The 18083-nt window shown below is 42.2% G+C and overlaps 1 protein-coding gene across 2 annotated transcripts in view; it reads left to right on the top strand.

Moving 5' to 3' along the window:
• The window catches only part of VPS13D (vacuolar protein sorting 13 homolog D), a 283937-nt gene that overhangs the window by 25405 nt on the left and 240449 nt on the right, over nt 1-18083 (top strand). For both annotated transcript variants that reach the window (XM_023192002.1, XM_023192003.2), the window contains 11 exons: nt 44-148; nt 2652-2822; nt 3299-3399; nt 4248-4416; nt 6671-6772; nt 6927-7128; nt 7879-8058; nt 13523-13653; nt 14480-14555; nt 15304-15474; nt 17585-17715. In XM_023192002.1, coding sequence (XP_023047770.1) covers nt 44-148; nt 2652-2822; nt 3299-3399; nt 4248-4416; nt 6671-6772; nt 6927-7128; nt 7879-8058; nt 13523-13653; nt 14480-14555; nt 15304-15474; nt 17585-17715 — 1539 coding nt within the window. The remainder of the gene's footprint in view (nt 1-43; nt 149-2651; nt 2823-3298; nt 3400-4247; nt 4417-6670; nt 6773-6926; nt 7129-7878; nt 8059-13522; nt 13654-14479; nt 14556-15303; nt 15475-17584; nt 17716-18083) is intronic.

Here is an 18083-nt window from a genome sequence, read left to right as displayed (position 1 = left end):
AAAGACAGTCATCCTGTTTTCTTCTTTGTCTTTTTTACCTCAGGTACAGAAACTAATGCGGAAAAAGCAATTAGATGTAGCAGAATTTAGCATCTATTGGGATGTCGATTGCACTTTACTGGGGGATTTGCCTCAGGTGGAGTTACAGGTATGATTTCGGCAGGGGCTTTGTTGCAAGACAGCATGGAAGGGAAGTGGTGTAGGATCACTGCCATGGAGGCTTTTGTCTCCTACATCTCTGATTCCCATTCCCACCCAGTGTTCCTCTAAAGCCATTCACTCTCAAGTGTGTTTGCTTGAGGTACTTGATATGTATGTGACTTTGAACAATTTATAGTGCTTTATTTTATGTATGTTTTACATTTATACTAGACTATAGGTTTCTTTGGTTTATTTTATTCAACTAAAGCTATGTTTTTAAGATGTTGCTGTTTGTACTTCCAATTCATTGCTCTGACTACTGCATAGTATTCCATTGTTTGCATGTGCATGTAACATAGTTATGCATCTAGATTTTTTCCATCATTTATTTATTTATTTATTTTTGTAGAGATGGGGTCTCACTCTGTTGTCCAGGCTGGTCTTAAACTCTTGTGCTCAAGCAATCCTCCCGCTTGGCCTCCCAAAGTGCTGGGATTATAAGCATGAGCCCCCACACCTGGCCTAGGCATCTAGATTTGAAATGAACAGAGCACCAGCACTGAATCTTAAAGAGGAGCTTCCTTATCGCATTTATGTTTAAACTTCACTTTGGTGGCATTCTCTTAAGCGATATTTAAAAAGTCATAAATCATCAGATATAAAATATTATTGTTTGTGAAGGATTAAAAAACATCTCAGTTTAATCTTTTTTCCTTTTCTTTTTTTTTTTTGAGATGGAGTCTCGCCCTGTCGCCCAGGCTGGAGTGCAGCAGCGCAATCTTGGCTTACTGTGATCTTTCCCTCCTGGATGCAAACAATTCTCCTGCCTCAGCCTCCCCAATAGCTGGGTTTACAGACGCCCACCGCCATGCCCAGCTAATGTTTATATTTTTAGTAGAGATGGGGTTTCATCATGTTGGCCAGGCCAGGCTGGTCTTGAACTCCTGACCTGAAGTGCTCCTCCTACCTTGGCCTCCCAGAGTGTTGGGATTATAGGTGTGAGCACCACACCCAGCCAGTTTAATCCTTCTATAAATAATTTATAGGTGGTTTAAGTGAAACGGGGGAAAATAGCTCATTTTTTTCCCCCACCCAGGGTTATCTTTCACTTGGATACTATTGTACATGATGGTTTTTTTCTTCTTCTTTTTTTTTTTTTTGAGATGGCATCTCTGTTGCCCGGGCTGGAGTACAGTGGTGCCATCTTGGCTCACTGCAACCTCCACCTCCAGGGTTTAAGTGATTCTCCTGCCTCAGCCTCCCAAGTAGCTGGGATTACAGGCACCCGCCACCATGCCCGGCTAATTTTTGTATTTTTAGTAGAGACAGGGTTTCACCATGTTGGCCAGGCTGGTCTCGAACTCCTGACCTCAGGTAATCCACCTGCCTCGGCCTCACAAAGTGCTGGGATTACAGGCGTGAGTCACCCTACCCGGCCGGTTTTTGTTTTAATTCGATTACATAAACACTGTATCTATACAGTAAAACAATATGCAGCTATAAATAATAAAGGTAAAGATCTTTATGATGACTGTGTAATAGTCTCTAAGATATAGTATGAAGTTAAACTAAGGTAAAAACAGCATTTATAGCATTTGTTGAAGAAAACAGAAAATTACAGATGTCTCTGCATGTGTACAGAATGGCTCGGGTGGGAGACATGAGAAGCTGGTGGTGTTAGTTGCCTCTGAGGAGGTAAGTGGGTGGCTGGGGATGAGACCAGGAAAGAGAGATTTCACGTTTTTTTCCTTTAAAATTTTAAACCATGTGAATGTATTACCTACTAAGAAATATGAAGGCTGGGCGCAGTGGCTCACACCTGTAATCCCAGCACTTTGGGAGGCCAAGGTGGGCGGATCATGAGGTCAGGAGATCGAGACTATCCTGCCCAACATGGTGAAACCCTGTCTGTGCTAAAAATATAAAAATTAGCTGGGCATGGTGGTACGTGCCTATAATCTCAGCTACTTGAGAGGCGGAAGCAGGAAAATCGCTTGAACCAGGGAGTCAGAGGTTGCAGTGGGCTGAGATTGCATCACTGCACTCCAGCCTGGCAACACAGCAAGACTCGTCTCAAAAAAAAAAAAAAAAAAAAGAAATATAAATAAAAAATTTAAAATACTAGAGAGTTTTATAACCCAGTTTTATAGTGTTTTTGGATTTCGATACAATACACCGTTGATTAGATAACATACCAACATGTTACTTGATCCTGAAAACATTTGCTGTTGGCCAGGCCCGGTGACTCATGCCTGTAATCCCAGCACTTTGGGAGGCGGGAGGATCACTTGAGCCTGGGGGTTCAAGACCAGACCGGGCAATATAGTGGCATCCTGTCCTCATATAAAAAGAATAAAAATGAATAAAAACAAAACAGACAAAAACATTTGCTGCTGTGACACAGCCTGTGACTGTGCTCTACTGTTTCTCATAAAACCCCAACGTTGTAAAAGAGTGACTCCTAGACGGAAAGCCATTCTGAGCAGAGCAGGTGTTCTTGTGACACACAGGAGGCCATGGCCAGGAGCATGGAGAGTCGCAGCCATCACTACGTCCTGGAGCCTGTGTTTGCGTCTGCTCTTTTGAAGAGAAACTGCTCCAAGAAGCCCCTGCGGTCTCGGCACAGTCCCCGTATTGATTGTGATATTCAGCTGGAGACCATTCCCTTGAAACTCTCTCAGGTATGCCCGCCCTTCTCAGTGGCATCTACTTACTGTCACACTGGTGACTGCGGTGAAAGTCTTGATATTAATGTATCCTCACCAGGAAGGAAAGTTCACCTGAGACCATTTCCCTCCAGACCAAAATTGTGTTAGGTATAAAACTCACTATCTGTTACATAGTTAAAATGGGTTGATCTCAGGTAATTTTTTTTTTTTTTAATTAGTTGGTGGTATGGATTGGAAAGGAGGCTGATTTTGTTTTGATATTTTTAAGAGCTGAACAAAAAATGCAAGCGATACGGCAATGCATAGGCTTAACTGTCGGTGTTCAGAGAAACATGCCACTTGATGCTGATATTTTGGTGTTTCAGTTTGCACTGGGTTTCAATTCAGTGGATCAACTAATGTGAATTGTTCTTGTTAGATATAGGTCTTAACTGAGTAAAAGAAACAAACCAATTCTAACCTAGTATCTCTTAACCTCTAATAAAAAGCTGCAATACCGGCAAATCATGGAATTCCTCAAGGAGCTGGAACGAAAGGAGAGGCAGGTGAAGTTCCGAAGGTGGAAACCCAAAGTGGCGATATCTAAGAAGTAAGGGCTTCTCAGTGTGGTCATGAAATACATTTGGAAGTCTATTCTTATTATGTGCATAGATCAGAAATACGCCTCATTGTCCTTTACCCTTGTTTGGAGATAAAAGTACAATTGATTTTTTCTGGTCCTTGGAATGCCATTCCTGTTGTTTATCATTGTTGATATTCTTTCTGTATATTTATTTGGTGTCATCAGCTTACTGTTAGACTGAGTGTAGTAAAATTCAGAGGATCCTCTCAGTCTCATTTAGCAAGTAGGCTGATGTTGCTCTGGTGGGATCTGGTGTGTATTAAAATACTTTAAATATTCTTTGAACCTACTTCCCTGTGTTTTTTCTCCCAGGTTGTTTGGTCAACATTTACATAGCACTCTTTGCAGCCACCATAGCAAAACTGAATCCTATTTTCATGTTGCAGTGATAAACTTGACCAGCGTGATATAATAAAACTTTTTAAAGATCCTACGTAGTTCCATGTCTTTAGTTAGAAGTATTCAATTAAAAATCTTTAGTAGTCACATCCTTGGTAATTATCTTAAGACGGTATTTACCTTACAGTCAGCCTTCGATATTCTGTCAGTGGAGGGGACGGATATTAAAATTCAAACCAATTGAGAACTATGTTATTGATATATACATTTGGGATCTATTATTTGAAGTTCTTTGGCAGATTTGCCTTCTCCACCTAGTGGGTTTAATATTAAGATGAGCTTAATATATAAACTGGTGGCTGACAAGAGAAAAGATGTGTCAGGAGAGGAGTGGGGTTATGTGGATTGTCCTGGATTGGTAGCCTTTTCGTTGCTTTTGTTGTAAGAAGTGATTACCTTGTTATGGACTATTTCAGCTGCCGAGAATGGTGGTATTTTGCTTTGAATGCTAACTTACATGAGATCAGAGAGCAGAGGAAACGCTGCACCTGGGACTTCATGTTGCACCGTGCTCGCGATGCTGTATCTTACACTGACAAGTATTTCAACAAGTTAAAAGGAGGCCTGCTGTCCACAGATGACAAGGTAAGTGCACCGTGGTCTTGTGTTTCTTGTCTTATTCACAAGGTAAGAATATTCTCTCAAAGACTAAAGAAAATGGGATCTGTGAAGTAATAAAGTCCCATGCCAAAGTGGCGAAATTTTACAGGATAGAATTGGTCTTAGTAGGGTGAGAACAAAGCCAGGAGCATCTTCCACACTCCGCTGCCCGAGGAGAGCCTGGCCACGGGATAGGAGGAAGAAAAGACACCGTGGTCCTGCTATGACTTTGTGCCCACACGCCTGCCCCCCAGCCCGAGAGACTGTTTCATGCAGTCACCCGCCTCTCTTCAAAGCCTGATCCGAGTCCTAATTCTTTACTTCAAAGTCTGTAATCTCTGTGAACCTTGGCCTCTGTTTTCTATAATCGCAGGGGACTTGATTGAGCTTGGCTATTTATGTGGTAGAGGCTAGGCAGAAAAGGGTGAAGTACGTGGTGAAGGCAAGCTCATGGTTTAGTTAATAGCAGGGTTAAAGGCCCTTAGAATGCCCCCTCCCGGAGCCCTGGCATGGGACCCCACCCCTTCTCTAGCTGTCTGCCTGCTCTCTCGGGGGAAGGTGTTGGGGATTGCTTTGCTGCTTGTTTTGTTTCAGTTTTGTGAGCATCAATTTTTGCAGTAGCAGCTTAGACTGTTTCCAGGATTTTGGCTCAGGTACTGCCCCTTAACTAACCATTGGTTTAGTAGACTCTTCCAAGCACAAAGGAGTACTTTTCCCTTCAGCTCCTGCTGTGTGGTCACTGAGGGCAATGCTGAATCCCTAGTGGTTGGTGCCTCTCCTGCCAGCACCCTGAGGTGGTGGCCCACTCACTTTGCTAATGCTTTTATCATCAGTGTCAGACATGGTTACTGACGCAGGAACCTTATGAGAAAGATAAAATAAACCAGACATTGTGGATGATTTTCTTTTCTCTTTTCTTTCCTTTTTTAAAATTTTTTTTGAGATAAGGTCTGGCTCTATTGTCTAGGCTGGAATACAGTGGCGTGATCATGCTCACTGCAACCTCTGCCCCCTGGGCTCAAGCCATTCTCCCACCTCAGCCTCTCAAGTAGCTGGGGCTATAGACCCGCATCACAACTGTCTAATTTTTTATTTTTTGTGGAGATGGGGTTTCACCCTTCTGCCCAGGCTGGTCTTGAACTCATGAGCTTAAGTGATCCGCCTGCCTCAGCCTCCACCGCCCCCAGCCTACCCTTTTTTCTTCTGAGACAGGATCTCCTTCTGTCATCCTTGCTGGAGTTCAGTGGTGCAGTCTTGGCTCACTGCAACCTCAGCCTCCTTGGCTGAAGGGATCCTCCCACCTCAGCCTCCTGAGTAGTTGCGCGTCACCATACCCGACTGTTTTGTATCTTTTATAGAGACAGGGTTTTGCTATGCTGCCCAGGCTGATCTGGAACTCCTGGGCTCAAGCGGTTTGCCCGCTTTGACCTCCCAAAGTGCTGGGATTACAGACCTGAGCCACTGTGCCCAGCCCTTGCATGATTGTCTTAAAGACACAGGCAAAGACACAGAGGGAGAGAAAATCTCATTTACAACTGAGATGAGCAAGTAAACACGTAAAATCTCCTTTTTTCTTAATGTTACGGTGTAAGAAGCAGTTCAGGACAGCTAATTCTGCTTTTAAAAAATGTAGCTGGGTATCATGGTTCTTTCCTAACTAGTGTGAAACAAGTGAAAATGACCACGTTCTTGCTAATTTCCTACATGAATTGTAAAAGAGCTGGAGCCTGCACACTTCCTGTGGAAACTTGGTCCTGGGTTTCAGGAAGAGCGATAACTAGGCTGCTTACTGCTCCTCTGAGCTAATACATGTGGAAGCCCTTTGTAAATGGGGTCAGTGCTGTTCAAAATGTGGGTGCTGCAACAGTCCATACGCTTTAATGACTCTTAAAACTGAGTACTGCTCTTCTTCATTCCCTCTCCATTCACCATTCATCTCAGATATCATGAAACTTGTTAGTGATTTTTTTTTCCCCCTTCTTTCATAGAGCTCAATTTCTGGAGAATTGTTAGTGATGTTTTTAAGACCAAATAACATCTACTGGATTATATGGAAAGCTGCTTAAGCCAGAAACAGCAATCATGGAACTGTTTATCTTGTTTCTTGGCCTTCAGTGGAAATGCAGGGGACCAGAGAGTTTCCTGTGCTGTACTTTTAGTGGCTTGTGAGGGTGTCCAGTGTCTCTGGATGTACAACGTTTGTGTTTTTGTTTATTTGCTTTTGTTTTCACCCAAACAGGAGGAAATGTGTCGGATTGAAGAGGAACAGAGCTTTGAGGAATTGAAGATTTTGCGTGAACTGGTTCATGATCGATTTCACAAACAAGAAGAACTAGCAGAGGTAAGAAATCCTCTACAAGAGGATTTGTTCAGACCCAGCACACCCCGAGTGCTGCAGTTTTGATGTGCTTATGCTCCTGTGGGGGAAACAGCAGCATGTCACAGCTTGCTTTTATCTTTGAGTACTCATCTGTGTTCCTTTGTGATTGACACAGAGTCTGCGGGAGCCTCAGTTTGATTCTCCAGGAGCCTCTCCGGGAGACCCAGAATCTGGTGGAGGCAGTGGGATGCTGCAGTATCTTCAGTCCTGGTTTCCTGGATGGGGTGGCTGGTACGGGCAGCAAACCCCAGAAGGGAATGTGGTTGAGGGACTGTCAGCAGAGCAACAGGAGCAGTGGATTCCCGAAGAGATCCTGGGTACGGTGGGAGCTGGCCTTCACTTGATTCAAACAAATTGGTCTGTTATTTGTGCAACAGCTTGTGGTATTTTTCAAATTTAACAAAAGGAGATATTTGGAAAACAGTTTATGTTCATAGAGGCTAAGAGAAGAATATTTTGGGAGATACTCCATTTGTAACTCCATGACCAAGTGTACATATTAATGCAGTTTCAGATAGAGCTGAGAGGCAGAGGTTGTAAAAGAGCTAAATTTGAACAAGTTCAACAATTTTAAACTCTGAAATTTGAATACCAGTCTAGAGCCTCTCTTAAACCTGCAGTGTCCGATATCTAGCCATAGGCACAAATGGCTACTAAAATTTAATTCAAATTGAATACAAGTAAAACTTTAATTTCTTAATTGCACTAGCGCATTAGCCACGTGTGCTCCCAGCGCTTGGTAGCCACATGTGGTTAGTGGCCACTGTCCTGGACATCACAGATGTGGACCATTTCACCATACTGGGCAGCACTGCTTTGTACCATCCCGTATCATGAATCTTATCCTTCCTGATTTGATAATAAGTTGATAAGATCCCTTAAAAAACAATTAGGGTTGTTTTACATTAGGAAATACTATAAAACAGTCACCCATGACTTTGGAGTTCTTCCTTAACACAGGGAAAAATAGTTAAACTAACATCATCATAACTGTGATCAGTCTGCTTGCTGGTGCTTTTTTATTCTTCCATGTTTTTTCTTACAGTCTTTTCTCCCTTACCATTTAGGCACCGAGGAGTTTTTTGACCCCACTGCAGATGCCTCGTGTATGAACACATATACGAAGCGAGATCATGTCTTTGCCAAACTGAATTTGCAGTTGCAGCGAGGTACAGTGACTCTGTTACACAAGGAGCAAGGAACTCCTCAAATGAATGAAAGTGCTTTCATGCAACTGGAGTTTTCAGGTACACTGCCCCTAAGAAACTACTTGCCACTGTTGTCTCTCTGTGGGCCAATGTCCAGGCGATTCTCATTATTCACTGCAGTGATAGTCTAGAAAGTCAGTGCGAAAACTGTATTACCCAATGTGGAACCATTGCTCTTAAGGGGAACTGCTGGGTTAGGTTCATGTGAACCTCTGGTCATAACATTCATCAACTGATCAGTACCTAACCTTACTTTTAAAATGTGTGTCTGTATTTAAAGACATTTAATATAGGTATACAGATAGTCCTTGACTTAGGATACTTTGACTTTGGATTTTTTGAGTTTACAAGTGGCACAAAAGTGCTACACATTCAATAGAAGTCATACTTCGGATTTTGAATTTTGATCTTTTCCTGGGCTAGAGGTAGGTAGTGTGATATTCTCTGAAGATGCTTGGCAGCAACAGTGAGCCACAGCTCCCAGTCAGCCATGCGATCATGAGGTAAGCAGCTAATAGTCTACAGTGGACTGTGTTGCTAGATGATTTTGCCTACCTGTAGGCTAATGTAAGTGTTCTGAGCACTTTTAAGGTGGGCTAGGCCAAGCTGTGATGTCCAGTAGATTAGGTGTATGAAATGCATTTTTGACTTATGATATTTCCTTCCTTCCTTCCTTCCTTCCTTCCTTCCTTCCTTCCTTCCTTCCTTCCTTCCTTCCTTCCTTCCTTCCTTCCTTCCTTCCTCCTCTCCTCTCCTCTCCTCTCCTCTCCTCTCCTCTCCTCTCCTCTCCTCTCCTCTCCTTTCTTTCTTGACAGAGTCTTGCTCTGTCGCCTAGGCTGGAGTGCAGTGGCGTGATCTCTGGTTACTGCAACCTCTGCCTCTTGGGTTCAAGTGATTTTCCTGCCTCAGCCTCCTGAATAGCTGGGAGTACAGGTGCGCGCCACCATGCCCAGCTAATTTTTGTGTTTTTAGTGGAGTCAGGGTTTCGCCATGTTGGCCAGGCTGGTCTTGAACTCCTGACCTCAAGCAATCCACCCTCCTCGGGTTCCCGAACTGCTGGGATTACAGGCATGAGCCATTGTGCTCAGCTGACTTATGATATTTTCAGCTTATGGCGGGTTTATCATAACTCCATCCTAAGTCAAGGAGCATTGTGTTATTGATTTATTAACATTGAACTCATGGCCTATAGCGCTATGACTCATGCCTGAATGAAGTTTCTCTAATATTCTTTTTTTTTTTTTTTTGAGACGGAGTCTCGCTTTGTCGCCCAGGCTGGAGTGCTGTGGCGCAGTCTCAACTCACTGCAAGCTCCGCCTCCTGGGTTCACGCCATTCTCCTGCCTCAACCTCCCAAGTAGCTGGGACTACAGGCGCCCACCACCACTCCTGGCTACTTATTTTTGTATTTTTAGTAGAGATGGGGTTTCACTGTGTTAGCCAGGATGGTCTTGATCTCCTGACCCTGTGATCTGCCCGCCTCAGCCTTCCAAAGTGTTAGGATTACAGGCGTGAGCCACCGCGCCTGACCTCATATTATTTTTGTAATGTACATCAGTCTTCTTGCACTCAGGACCACTAGACAGCACTTTAGCACTGGGGGATTGTTTTAAACAGTGAAACCGCAAGCAAAAAGCACAGAAGCATGAAAAACGTGGCTCTAAATAGAAGACCATGGGAAGGATGTTTGTTCACAGTGTGAGAGCTGAAACGAGGAGGCAGAGCGTTGCCTTGTTTGAACTCAGGTGGGGATGTGCACATCGGCGGCTTGAATTTTTTTCTGCTCTGGGAGTGTCTGAATGACTGACAGTGCCGTGAGGATTAATTTTGGGGTTACAAATTTTAGCAAGTAAGCAAATGTGCAAATATGGAATCTGTGAATAATGAGGATGGACTGGACATTATTTGCCTTCTTTTTGTGACTTTGAATTAAAGGTGTATAAATATGCAGATGTTGGTTTGGACATCTCACAAATATTTTTATTTCAGTCCATAAAACAGTAACTTATTTGAGATTCCTCAGTAGTTGAAGAAGGACAAATGATTTTTTTTTTTAAAAGCCAGTTTGTTTGACTTCATACTATAGAAAATTGAGCTGTCATAAACTTAGAATTAACTAGCAGATTACTTGAACTGAATTGAAAAGGCGCTATTTAAAATTCATTCTTCTGGGAAACTTCTAACGGTCTTTGTATGTTTAGATAGCTGGATAGATACAGGCACACTTCATTTTATTGCACTTTGCCTGACTGCACTTCACAGACACTGCATTTTTTACAAATTGAAGATTTGAAAATGAGCAAGTCTACAGGTGCCATTTTTCCAACAGCATGTGCTCACTTTGTGTCTCTGTGTCACATTTTGGTAATTTGCCCAATATTTCAAACTTTTCCATGATTATTATGTTATGGTGATCTGATTTGTAATGTTATTATTTTATTTGTTTTGGAGTTCCATGAACCATGCCCATCGAAGATGGTAACTGTAAATACTGTGTGTTCCAACTGCTTCACCGACTGGCCATTTCCTTGTCTCTTTTCCTCTCCTCGGGCCTCCCTATTACCTGAGACACATTGTTGAAATTTGGCTAATTAATAAACCTACAATGGCTTCTAAATGTTCAGGTGAAAGGAAGAGTCACATGTCTCTCATTTTAAATCAGAAGCTAAACGTGCACATCTCTCACTTTAAATCAAAAGCTAAATGTGATTAAGCTTAGTGAGGAAGACATGTCGAAAGCTGAGATAGGCCAAAAGCTAGGCCACTTGTGCCAAACAGTTAGCCAAGTTGTGAATGCAAAGGAAAAGTTCTTGAAGGAAATTATTAATAAAAGTGCTACTTCAGCAAACACATGAATGATCAGAAAGCAAAACAGCCTTACTGCTGCAATGAAGAAAGTTTGAATGGTCTGGATAGAAGATCAAAGCAGCCACAGCCTTCCCTTAAGCCAAAGCCTAAAGCACAGCAAGGCCTTAACTCATTTCAGTTCTGGGAAGGCTGAGAGAGGAGAGGAAACTGCAGAAGAAGAGTTTGAAGCGGCCGGGCGCGGTGGCTCAAGCCTGTAATCCCAGCACTTTGGGAGCCCTAGACGGGCAGATCACGAGGTCAGGAGATCGAGACCATCCTGGCTAACATGGTGAAACCCCGTCTCTACTAAAAATACAAAAAACTAGCTGGACGACGTGGCGGGCGCCTGTAGTCCCAGCTACTCGGGAGGCTGAGGCAGGAGAATGGCGTGAACCCGGGAGGCGGAGCTTGCAGTGAGCTGAGATCTGGCCACTGCACTCCAGCCTGGGCGGCAGCGCGAGACTCTGTCTCAAAAAAAAAAGAGTTTGAAGCTCGCAGAGGTTGGTTCATGAATTTGAAGGAAAGAAGCCATCTCTATAACATGAAAGTGCAAGGCGAAGCAGCCAGTGCTGATGGGGAAGCTGCAGCAAGTTATCCAGAAGATCCAGCTAAGATCCTTGCTATACTAAATGACAGATTTTCATTGTAGATGAAAAAACCTGCTATTGGAAGAAGATGCCATCTAGTACTTTTCATAGCTAGAGAAGAGAAGTCAATGCCTGGCTTCAAAGCTTCAAAGGACAGGCTGACTCTCTTGTTAGGGGCCAGTGCAGCTGGTGACTTTAAGTTGCTGATTTACCTTTCTGAAAATCCCAGGGCCCTTAAGAATTATGCTCAATCTCCTCTGCTTGTGTTCTATCAATGGAGCAACAGAGCTTGGATGATGACAGCACATCTGTTTACAGCATGGTTTACTGAAGATTTTAAGGCTGCTATTGAGACCTACTGCTCAGAAAAAAAGATTCCTTTCAAAATATTACTGCTTGTGGATAATGCATCCAGTCACCCAAGACCTCTGCTGGGAGAAGTATAAAGAAATTGGTGGTGTTTTCATGCCTGCTAACACAGCATCCATTCTGCAGCCCATGGATCCAGGAGTAATTTCAACTTTCAAGTTTGTTTGTTTCTTTAATTAATTACTTAATTTATTCAGAGATGAGCTCTCACTTTGTTGGCCAGGGTAGTCTCAAACTCCTGGCTTCAGACGATCCTCCCGCTTCAGCCTCAACTTTTATTATTTAAGAAATACATGTCATAGGCTGTAGCTGCCATAAATAGTGATTCCTCTGATGGACGTGAGGAAAGTATATAGAGAAGCTTCGGGAAAGGATTCACCATTCTAGATGCCATGAAGAACATTTGTAATTCATGGAAGGAGGTAAAAATACCAACATTAACAGGCGTTTGGAAGAAATCAACCCTCTTGGATAACTTTGAGGGCTTCGAGACTTAAGTGGAGGAAGTAACTGCAAATGTAGGGTAGGTAGCAAGAGAACTAGAATTAGAAGTGGAACCTGAAAATGTGACTGAATTGCTGTAATCTCATTATCAAACTTGAATGGATGAAGAGTTATTTCTTACGGATAAGCAAAGAAGGTGGTTTCTTGAGATGGAATCTACTCCTGGTGAAGATACAGTGAACGCTGTTGAAATGACAACCAAAGGCTGGGTATGGTGGCTCATGCCTGTAATCCCAGCACTTTGGGAGGCCAAGGCAGGAGGATCATTTCAGGCCAGGAGTTCATGACCAGCCTGGGCAACACAGCAAGACCCTATCTCTACTAAAAAAAAAAAAAATTAGTTGGTCGTGGTGGCATACACCTATAGTCCTAGCTACTTGGGAGGTAGGAGGATCCCTTGAGCTCAGGACTCTGAAGTTATAGTGAGCTATGATTGCACCACTGCACTCCAGCCTGGGTGACAAAGCGAGACCCTGTCTCAAAAAAGAAAACACAATAAAAAAAGGAAACGACAACGAAGTTTTTAGGATGCTAAATAAACTTAGTTGCTAATGGCAGGGTTTGAGAGGATTGACTATGGTTTTGAAAGAAGTTCTACTGTGGTTAAACACATGCTTTATCAAACAGCATCACCTGCTACAGAGAAATCTTCTGTGAAAGGAAGAGTCAGTTGATGCAGCAAACTTCGTTGTTGTCTTATTTTAAGAAATCACCACAGTAACCCCAACACTTCAGCAACCACACCCTGATCAGTCAGCAGGCATCGACATGTAGGCAAGACCTTCCACCAGCAAGAAGATTACAACTCGCTGAAGACTCAGAGGATTGTTAGTACTTTCTAGCAATACAATATTTTAAAATTAAGGTATCTGTATTGTAGTTTCAGGCATAATGCTATTGCACACTCAGACTACTGTATAGTGTCAACATCACTTTTCTGTGCACTGGGAAACCAAAAAATTTGTGTGACTCGCTTTATTGTGATCCTTACTTTATTGCAGTGGTCTGGAACCAAATCCGTGATGTCTCCAATATGTGCCTATAGATAGATGGGGTTTTTTTGTTTGTTTGTTTAATTTCAAGGAAAAATAGTTCATCATCTCTAATAATCCTCTGTGAAATAGAATATCTAATACTTTTAAAAACACATTAGGCTCTCATAAGCATTGTATCAACTATTTTACTTACGTTTTATAGATGTAAAACTTCTAGCAGAGTCTCTTCCTCGAAGAAATTCCTCGTTGCTTTCAGTCCGGTTGGGTGGACTGTTTCTTCGAGACCTGGCTACAGAAGGAACTATGTTTCCTCTTCTAGTCTTCCCTAATCCAGTATGTATAACAGTGGGATAATGAATGTATCTAAAGTGTTAGTAAATTGTAATCTGTTTTAGGCGAATGATACCTGATTCATTCTGACATTTGATGATCTTGAGACTGATGTGCTGGGATTAGAGAAGTTTCTTGAATTTGTTAAAGAGAAAATGTTGGTGAGATTTATGGCTATGCCTTCTTGCACTCCTGTGTTGTAGCCACCATAGTCTATTTTGCTCTGATTTGGAAGAAAATGCTATAAGACCACTATTTTCTGCATTTCAGTGTTTGGGTTTCTTCTGTATCTAACAGTCATTTTCATGCCTTCTGACCCTTAGTCACTGACATGAAATCTCATCTTGCTAGGGTCCCAAAACAGAAACATCTCAAGTTTTCTATATATATATATATAATTTTCAAAATATACATTATTAACGATAAGATCTTTGATCTTACGTTGGCAACAAACTGTCCACATGGTTGAATAGTTAACCCCTTATTCTGTCCATAGTTTTACTGTGGTTGGGGGAAGGTTGTGGAGAGGGTGGGAAGGCAGACTTAAAGTTTGAAAAGTTAGACATGTTTAATTTTCATTTAGCAAGTGTTCATTAAATGTGCTGAGTGCGAAGTAGCATATTATCAGTACAAAGGAAAAGATGTGGTCTCACTAGATTGGGAAAAGGGCAGAAAACGAAACAATTCTGCAAGTGCTCAATCTGAGGTAAAGTGGGTTTTGATTTGATTGTGCTAAGGGAGTGTGTTGCTAGAGGGTAAGATGATTTGTTTAGTGAATTTACTCTCCTCTCACCCTGACGTCTATGCATTTTTGTGTGTTTGTTTAAAGCAAAAAGAAGTTGGCAGAGTCTCACAATCTTTTGGTGTACAGACTACATCTGCAGACAGAAGTGATCATTACCCAGGTAATTTGTCCTACTTTTTTTTTTTAATTTTTAAATTTTTTAAATTAATTTTTCTTTAAGACAGGGCCTCACTCTGTCGCCCAGGCTGGAGTGCAGTAGCGTGTACTTGGCTCACTGCAACCTCTGCCTCCCAGGTTCAAGCTATTCTCATGCCCTAGCCGGGATTACAGGCGTGTGGTACCATGTCCAGATAATTTTAGTATATTTAGTAGAGATGGGGATTTGCCGTGTTGTCCAGGATGGTCTTGAACTCCTTGGCTGGGATTACAAGTATGAGCCACCATGCCTGACCTTTTTTTTTTTTTTTTTTAATAATTTAAAAATTCTTTTTGGGGGGTTTTCCAGCAAAAACCAGATCAGTAGTCTTTGATCAGTAGTAAAAGAGGGAATGTTTTCTGTTTTGTGCACAGTGATTTGCTGTGTGCACCTGGGTTTGACTTGGAGACAGCCTGGTCCTCTCTCAGTGGAGATGCGAACCTGAAGCTAACTGGGCAACCTTGCAGGGCCTTCAGGTCCTTGGTTTCCATGATATGGGAGCTAGTACAACAGGCCAGTCTACGTAATTCCTGTGGAAAATTAAACAGTTAATCCTGATTAGGCTTTCTATTTTAAAGATAGGCATAAATGTGAACTAATTGGTAAATAATTTAGAAAATGTCTGTTTTTCCAGAATTTCTCACAAGTCTATTAAGAATAAAGTTACCGTTTTTGCTTTGTTCCATGTTCTTATTCCTATTCTTTCCTTTAGCTGCAGACCCAGATGACCCAGTTTTTGAGATGCTGTATGAGAGAAATCCGGCACACAGCCACTTTGAGAGGCGACTCAATGTCAGCACAAGGCCCTTGAACATCATATACAATCCGCAGGCCATTAAAAAAGTAGCAGACTTTTTCTACAAGGGAAAGGTTCATACCTCAGGTTAACTTTTTTGTTTGATCTTCCTTTTTAAAAACATCTTTATTGTTATTTCTGGTGTTCTGGACAAGGGTTATTCTGATGCTCTGATAGCAACAAAAAAGGTCTGTAGAGTAAGTCAGTTGGGTTGCCCTGTCCTGTTACTAAATCAGGGTAGAAGTTTGTGGACAGTCTTTTCCAAGATAAATCTATATTCTTAAATATTTTCTCTTTGTTTGCCTCCACTTAGCATGCATTTAGTCATACTTTTCATTTCTCTCTTTTTTTCCCATTTTTATGTCATACTGTCATTCTGAATAATGGCACCAAAGAATAGCAGTTGTACTTTTTGAAAGCCACTACCTTTGAATCAGTACCTATCTTAAAATATTACCAAGAGTGATTGAAAGGCAATAAAATAGTATGGGGTGAGGGAGTTCATCATCTCTTTTAGGTTTCTCAATTACAAAACATTCTTACAAAAATAGATGAAAGTACTACAGGCATAAAATAGTTTCATGATATTGATTTCACAGGGCTGTATTTTCAGCCAGCATTGTAACTGGAAATCTGCATCTTGGAACTGAAAAGCGATGATCTCCGTACTTTTATTTCACTAGGACAGTGGTTTCCTTGGCTACCCGGGATATTTTAGACCAGTGAACTGAGCAGGAATGTTCAAGAATTTCCTTCTAGATGACAGGATCAGTGGTCTCTTTGACATCCTTTGTGCAGCATTAAATACTGCAAAGTTCTAAATGTCATCATTGATTTATTTATGCCTCCCTTTGTTCCCCAAAAAGATTTGAAACAGTAGGTGCAGAAAAAGTACTTTTATGGACAGGGAGATTTATAAAACAATAGTATTTTCTTAAATGTCCCTTCCCCCTTTATTACAATGAAGCTGTTTTAGTTTTTAGACTAGTTTTTTAGTCTTTTCATAAAAACAGTAGCCATAAATGCTGTGACTTCATTGCTCTGTCACTGATAGAATATAGAAGGTGGCCAGGCACAATGGCTCATACCTGTAATCCTAGAACTTTGAGAGGTTGAGGCTGGGGGATTGCTTGAGCCCAGGAGTTTGAGACTAGCCTGGGCAACATAGGGAGACCTCATCTCTACTAAAAATAATTAAAAAAAATTAATCAGGCATGGTGGTGCGTGCCTGTAGCCCCAGCTACTCGGGAGGCTGAAGCAGAAGGATTGCTTGAGCCTGGGAGTTCAAGGCTACAGTGAGCTATGATTACACCACTGCACTCCAGCCTGGGCAACACAGCAAGACCCTGTCTTAAAAAAAAAGAATATAGAAAGGCTGGGTGTGGTGATTCACGCCTGTAATCTCACCACTTTGGGAGGCTGAGGCAGACGGATCACTAGAGGTCAGGAGTTTAAGACCAGCCTGGCCAACATGGTGAAACCCTGTCTCTACTAAAAATACAAAAATTAGTTGGGTGTGGTGGCGGGCACCTGTAATCCCAGCTACTTGGGAGTCTGAGGCAGGAGAATCGCTTGAACCTGGGAGGTGGAGGTTGCAGTGAGGCAAGATCACGCCACTGCACTCCAGCCTAGGAGACAGAGCGGGACTTTGTTTTAGAGGAAGAAGAAGAAAAAACAAAGAACATAGAAGGCACTTCCTTTGAAATTCCATTTTCTCTTTCAGTGCTTTTTAACAATTTGGAAATATAGTAGTTTGGAATATTTTAGAAAATGGCTTAAGAAATTCTAGTAGCTTAGGTACGCTTCTCTTGCTTGCCTCCTCTCCCCCATGGCTGTCTGCTACCCATTTTTGTCTCATTCCTGTTACCCTGTGTTATGCCAGGTCATACTGGAGCAAGAAACTGTTGTTACTGATTTTTTTTTTTTTTTCTTGAGACAGGGTCTTGCTCTGTCACGCCAGGCTGGATTGCAATGGCGTGATCTTGGCTCACTGCAGCCTCAGTCTCCTGGGCTCAGGTGATTCTCCTGCCTTGGCCTCCCAAAGTGCTGGGATTATGAGTGTGAGCTGCCATGCCCAGCCTGATTTTTTTTTTTTTTTTAAACTTTAATGGAAATTCTTGGTGAGAATTGATGTAGGACTTTGGTTCACCCAGCCACGTGAAAATTCTGACTCTCCTGTGTATTTCCAATCTTGCAGGTTTTGGTTATCAGTCTGAACTTGAGCTGAGAGTGGCTGAAGCTGCCCGAAGACAATATAACAAGCTGAAGATGCAGACCAAGGCAGAAATCCGGCAAACTCTTGATCGCTTGCTAGTGGGTGATTTCATTGTAAGTGGGCATCCATAAACACTCCTTGGGGATTGTGGAAGGGGCAGGAATTCTTTCCATCAAGTCACTACCTACTGTAGATAGGCTTACTTATATCAGTTATGCTAACTGAAGAAACGGAAAATATTAAATCCTTATCAGCTAGCAGAGAATAAAATCTTGTGTCTTTTATAGTCAGGGTTTAGCTAATACAATGAGTGACTGCGACTAGATTCTGTGTCTCCTTGGACCAGGATGAGGTTACTTTCAAGACTCATCTTTGTGCCGGGTGCTGTGGCTCACATCTGTGATTCCAGCAATTTGGGAGGCCGAGGTGGGCAGATGACTTGAGGTCAGGAGTTCGAGACCAGCCTGGCCAACATGGTGAA

Source organism: Piliocolobus tephrosceles, chromosome 1, assembly GCF_002776525.5.
Source record: "Piliocolobus tephrosceles isolate RC106 chromosome 1, ASM277652v3, whole genome shotgun sequence".
Lineage (NCBI taxonomy): Eukaryota > Metazoa > Chordata > Mammalia > Primates > Cercopithecidae > Piliocolobus > Piliocolobus tephrosceles.
This window is presented reverse-complemented; position numbering and strand designations above follow the sequence as displayed.